Raw genomic sequence first — 6000 nt, 5'->3', positions numbered from 1 at the left:
GGTCTGACCCCGCCCCTACGCCCTGCGCGCGGCAAGCGTGAGGCGGGGCGGAGTGGGTGGCCCCTGGCGGCCATTACCCGGAACAATCCCCGGCCTCGGGTCAGGTGACCCTCGGCGGGGCAGGCGGGAGGGAGGGGGCGGGAAGAGGGCGTGAGGAGGGAAGGGAGGGGAGGGGAGGAGAGAGAAGGGCGGAGTAAGAGGGAGGGGAAGGGGGCGGGGTGGGAGCGGGTCACGTGATTCGGCATGGAGGCGGTGGCGGCGGCCGGGAGGAGCCGCCGGGGCAGGAGCCGCACTTGTTAGTGTTGGGGGAGGTGGGGACCGGGGGACGCAGACACCGTCAGCCAGGGACGCCGAGGAGAAGGCGGGAGGGGGGTGGGGGCGAGAGCGGGCTCCGACCCCCGGCCGAGGGGATGAAGGGAGCATGGGCGCCAAGGAGTCACGGATCGGATTCCTCAGCTACGAGGAGGCGCTGAGGAGAGGTGAGGGGGGGAGGGGTCTGGGCGAGCTGCCGGGGAGGCCGGCGACGGGCCGCCCGGAGGGTGGGTGACCGGGAAGGGGAGGGGAGCTTGAGGGCGTGGGGCGCCTGAGGCGGAAGGGAAAGGAGGCCACGATGGGGATTTTTGCGGGGGAGCAGAGTCGGGTGGGAGCAGTGTTTGGGGATTGAGATCGTGTGGACGGGGGCGAAGCTTTCCCAGAGAGAGGGGTGTCAGGCGCTGGCAGGGCGCTGACGGTGCTCTCTGGTGGCGTTGTTCTGGATGTGTCCAGGGAAGTCCTCCTCCCCTTTTTCCTTGGGTGGCACCAGCCCTTTCCAGCCCCCCTTATCCTTTACTGCCATTTTCTCCTATCACTCGTTCATAAACCCTCCAGCGACATCCTAACCTCGTAACTAACAGCCCTGGCTGGAAGGCAGGGGGAAGGCGGCTGCAATGCTCTCTCTTCGCTAGCAGAAGCCCCTTCCAGTTGTGTGCCGTCTCTGCCGTTTCCAAGGGCTTTTTGCCAGTCTCTTGGGGGGCTGTCACCATCCACTGCCTGCCACCCCCTCACCCTTTGAGCGGCTGACTTTGATGAGAACGACCTGAAATTGAGTTGTGTTTGAGGTGAGATGAGACTGGACAGCTGGTGTTGCCACAAGACCTTGTCTTCGGTTTCATCGCCTCAGACATTGGTCAGAACCTTTCATTACACTTGATCCCCTGTTCGCCTCCCCTCCCTCCCCATAAAATGGCATTCGGAAATCCAGCATTCTAATATTGTGTTATAGCTCCCTTTAGAGACGGGCCTTCTTGCTGCCGGTTCTAGCCTGCAGCTTATTGGCTCTGATGCACAGTATGTTGTTAGCAGCCCCAACCCCCTACCACTTAATCTGATACCACTGTCCATGATCACTAAAGCACACGCTAACTGGAAGTGTCTATTGCTCAGTTTATGGCCGGAATGTGACTTAATTTTTCATGACTGGGATTTGAGAGAAAGAGTGTGTGTGTGTGTGTGTGCGCGCGCGCGCACGCTTGCGCTTGTATTTCTTGGTAAAAAGTAAAAAAAAAAACATTAAGCAGCTTAGATGTTAGGCATTATTGTTAACAGGTTTCTAAGTCAAGAAACCAGCAATGCTCCAGGTGATGGTATTAGTAGCTGAAGAAAAAAACTAGATTACAAGACAGGCATTCAATATGAGAATTTAGTAGCGAACTCTTGTTCGTATGTTGGAAGGAAAGGGTAAGTTCATTGGGCCATCACCTGAAATTACATACAGAATTTTGATATATTCTTGGGAAATGACCAGAATAACAAAAATACACCTTTTAGGTCTTTTTTCATCCTGTGAAACAGTATACTGATTGTTCTTATGGGCAATCTTGCTTGAACTTTTTTCCTTGCTTCAATATGAGAAATATTGCAAATTCTTGATGTGTTTCCAGCTCTAGTAGGCTAGTCATTTCCGGGATGCTGTTGAGCCTGACAGGTCTGGCCTCAATTAGGCAATGGCTTACATGGCATGAAAGAGGACTTCAGTCAAACTGATTTACAGCTTCAAGGTTTAGAGGTGTTTTAAGTTTGAGGGTGATTTAGCTGACATTAAGGAATTCTGAAATTAAACTTTTATCTAACTCTAGCCACATATAAAGTAAGATTCTACAGTTGTAAATATAAAGGAAATTAACAGTTGGTGTATTTTAAACTGATTTGACTGAAGGTCTTTGTTCAGTTTGTTAGACAGTGTCTGCTTGTTGAATTTTAAAACGTATCTTTGAAAAGGTAGCAAAATATTTGTTAAAATCTTATTAAACTTGTTTGAATTTATGTTTTATCATTTTTGCTGCAGAGGAAAATTAAGGCAAGAAAGAGAAGCAAGCTGTTGATTAAACAGCATTTCTAAATGTAAACCAGGAGCTTTTTTTTTAAAACAACTTTTTATTTTATATTATGGTATAGCCGGTTAACAGTGTTAATTGTGAAAGTGATAGCTTCAGGCGAACAGGGAAAAGACTCATCCATACATACGCCTATATCCATTCTCCCCCAAACTCCCCTCCCATCTAGGCTGCCACATAACATTGAGAAGAGATGAGCTTTTTAAATAAATAAAAATAAATAAAGTGGGTAATTCTTTTGATTATGATACTGTTTGTTAAATGTCAGACTTTGATATAGAATTTTTTTAGTAAGCTTGTAGAAGGAATTTATAAAGCTTTTGATAGAGCTAGAAAATAGTTTGAGAACTTTTTTGAGGCATGTGAATAATCTAAATAGGTACTAAAACTTACATTTGTTAGTCTTAACTGCTTGCTTATATTGTATAAGGTGAATGGGGAGGGTGATAGGACAAATACACAATGTGTGTTATATGAATCATTGTACAAGTAAAAAGCTAACTTGACAAACTACTGAAATACCTACTTGCTTGGCTTTACTTAAAAGTAGTGAGCCCTAAATAATGCCGAACCATAATTAGGTGGTATTAAAAAAAAAAGTCAAGTATGTATTGCCACCTTCAAATATGGAGTTACGGGCTGTTTATCTTGCAGAATGGGGCCATGGAAATGCGGTGTTAACGACAGATAACACCTACTGGACCTGAGTGAAAGGGCAGTCTGGTGACTTCTTGTTTACGTTTCAGAAGCTCTCGAAATTAGAAGATTGCTTTTGGATACTATTTTAGCTACACTGTATATCAGCTTAATAAAAATTAATGGTTTCCTTAAAGTATACCTTAATCTTTCTTTTTTCAAAGGAGATGTATTAGTGGTAGCTTTTATTTTTGGCTTGTATCTCTATTTTTCTTAAATAGAACACAAGCTTTCCCTTGAAGGCTTGACTCTAGTTAAATTGCATATATTATCTAAAGTATAATATACTTACTATATTTTATGGATAGTGAAAATTTTAGCAGATAAGTTCTGCATCTCTTTACTTCAGTTCTTTATTGCATTAAGTTTTTGGCCATGTATTCCTAAAAATGTATTCTAAATGCTTGGAGCATAGCATTAAAAAAAAAAAAAAAGGAGTTGCAGTTTAGAGCATTTCAGAACTCAGAATATCTTCTCCAGTTTTTTAATTCTTTTTTCATGCTCCTCCTTTCCTTGCATCATTCTGGAAACAGAATTATAAGGCTTTTTTTTTTTTTTTAAGTAAGAATTGGCTAAATTAAAATTGTCCTTAAGTGAAGTTGCTCAGTCGTGCCCGACTCTTTGCAACCCCATGGACTGTAGCCTACCAGGCTCCTCTGTCCATGGGATTTTCCAGGCAATAGTACTGGAGTGGATTGCCATTTCCTTCTCCAGGGGATCTTCGAAGCCGGGTCTCCCGCATTGTAGACAGACCCTTTACCATCTGAGCCACCTTAGCTTTTAAATTGTGGTAATACAATACAGTGGGTAAATTTCTTCCAATCCTTTTCTTTGAGTAGAATTTGGCAGTTATATTAGACTAAGCAGCTAGGTGATGTCAGAAAATTTTGTTGTGGATTCACGTTTTGAAGTGTCTCTTTGCTCATACATTCAGCAACTTTTTACTGAGCATTGGCTACTTAGACATTGAAGGAACAGAGATGACTGAGACCCCCTCTCTTATAACCTGGGTCAGTGCTCACCACTGAAATATACAGTATATACTTCAAAGTGTATGTAGGACTATCCATGGGAGGTGGAAATAAAATATTAGGAATTCTATTTTAAGATTCTTTTTTTGTGTTTATTTGATAATGGGCATAATAACTTCTAAATGTTTTATGTATTAAATTTATAAATAATTAACACAATATATTAAGTGCTACAGTACTATAGAAGGGAGTGCTGTGGGAGTGCAAAGTGTGTGGGAGTATTTGGTGACCTGGAGGTGCCCTGCCACCATACTCATTTCATAGTGTGTGCTCAATAATTGTTTGTTAAAGAATTTAGCACTTAAAGGTCATTGTGTTTGCTAGTGAAATAATTAAGCATGGAATAGTTGAAGATTGCAAAACTTCCCATTTTTCTTACCCACCAACCCTAATGTGCTCTAAGACATTGACTCTTCAACCAAAATTTTATCCTCCATGTTTTATAGTATTAATATTAAATTTTCATTAGTATTATACTAACCCTGATGTGATGTTAGCTGGTTTAGTGTAACATATCATTGTGCAAATGGAAATTGAATTTCACAGTTGGTACTTTCTGGGATGCACTGTTCTCTTTTATTAAGACACCAATTTGCCTTCATCGGTATTTGCTAAGTTTACCAGTGAACTCTCTAGCATTAGTGTGGAATGGTAGGTCTAGCCTTTTGCAAGTATGCCTCATCAACTGTTATTATATGTAAAGGAGAAAAACAGAGCAGTTTTTAAAAAAAAAATTATTTATTTGGCTGTACCAGGTCTTAGTTGCAGTGTGTGCACTCTAGATCAGTATGTGGGCTCTAGATCCCTGACCAGGAACTGAACCTACCCGCCTTCATTGGGGGCTTCCCTGGTGGCTCAGATGCTGAAGAATCTGCCTGCAAGGTTGGAGACCTGGGTTCAATCACTGGGTTGGGAAGATCCCCTGGAGGAGGGCGTGGCAACCTATTCTGGTATTCTTGCCTGGAGAATCCCCATGGACAGAGGAGCCTGGTGGGCTCCAGTCCATGGGGTCGCACCCCTGCATTGGGAGCATGGAGTCTTAGTCACTGGATTAGTTTGCTTATATGTAGTCACCTAAGTAGTTACAAAGATACTGTTCTTCATAATCTCCAGTTTGACACTCCATATGGAGTGTCAGTGACAAAGAGGAGATAAATACACCAGTGAACCCTGGATTTGGGGGGGATGAGCAGAATGAGGTGACATCACTTGACTGTTAACGGCCTCCCCATTTACCAAACTGGACAGCTGTTGTTTGTTTTTTCTTGTTCATTGTTTGCCTTTGTGCTTGGTTAGTGAGACTTCACAGTGACAGCATTCAGGGTTGCCTTCCAGAAAGATGTGTAAGTTCCTTAGAGTTGGGAATATTGTGACCAGCCTATAGCCAGGTGTTTTCTCAGGAGACAGGGAAGGTTTTTGGCCCTTGATTTTATGATAGGTCACTGGAAGAGTTCGGAATGTGAATATTTTTGTTGCTGTGGCTGTAGAAAATCTGTTTTTGGAGCACTGGAGTTTAATGATGAGAGTTTAAACTCCATTATTAGCCAGCTGCAGAGGTGGAGAGATTTTTATTTGTGAATTAAAAGTTGGTGGTTTGATAGTGGTACTGAGAAGGCTAAGATGTTCTTTTTTTTTAAATTATATCGTACATTAAAAAAAAATTACATTGGAGTATAGTTGATTTATAATGTTGTGTTAGTTTCCAGTGAACAGCAAAGTGATTCAGTATTCATGTATACATATATCTATTCTTTTTCATATTCCTATCCCATTTAGATTATTACAGGAAATTGAGTAGAGTTCTCTGTGCTATACAGTAGATCTTTGTTGATGACAGTTCTTTCCAAACCGTTTCCAGAAAGCGCGGCTTCTCTTTTCAGGGCTTGTTTATGCTTCCGTTT

General features: G+C 42.7%; 1 protein-coding gene across 1 annotated transcript in view; it reads left to right on the top strand.

The window, feature by feature from the left end:
• The first annotated feature begins 241 nt into the window (after positions 1 to 241).
• The window catches only part of USP32 (ubiquitin specific peptidase 32), a 206691-nt gene continuing 200932 nt past the window's right edge, over positions 242 to 6000 (top strand). The window contains exon 1 of the mRNA XM_055577392.1: positions 242 to 479. Coding sequence (XP_055433367.1) covers positions 422 to 479 — 58 coding nt within the window. The 5' untranslated portion in view covers positions 242 to 421. The remainder of the gene's footprint in view (positions 480 to 6000) is intronic.

The sequence above is a fragment of the Bubalus kerabau genome, chromosome 4, assembly GCF_029407905.1.
Source record: "Bubalus kerabau isolate K-KA32 ecotype Philippines breed swamp buffalo chromosome 4, PCC_UOA_SB_1v2, whole genome shotgun sequence".
NCBI classification, from domain to species: Eukaryota; Metazoa; Chordata; class Mammalia; order Artiodactyla; family Bovidae; genus Bubalus; species Bubalus kerabau.
This window is presented reverse-complemented; position numbering and strand designations above follow the sequence as displayed.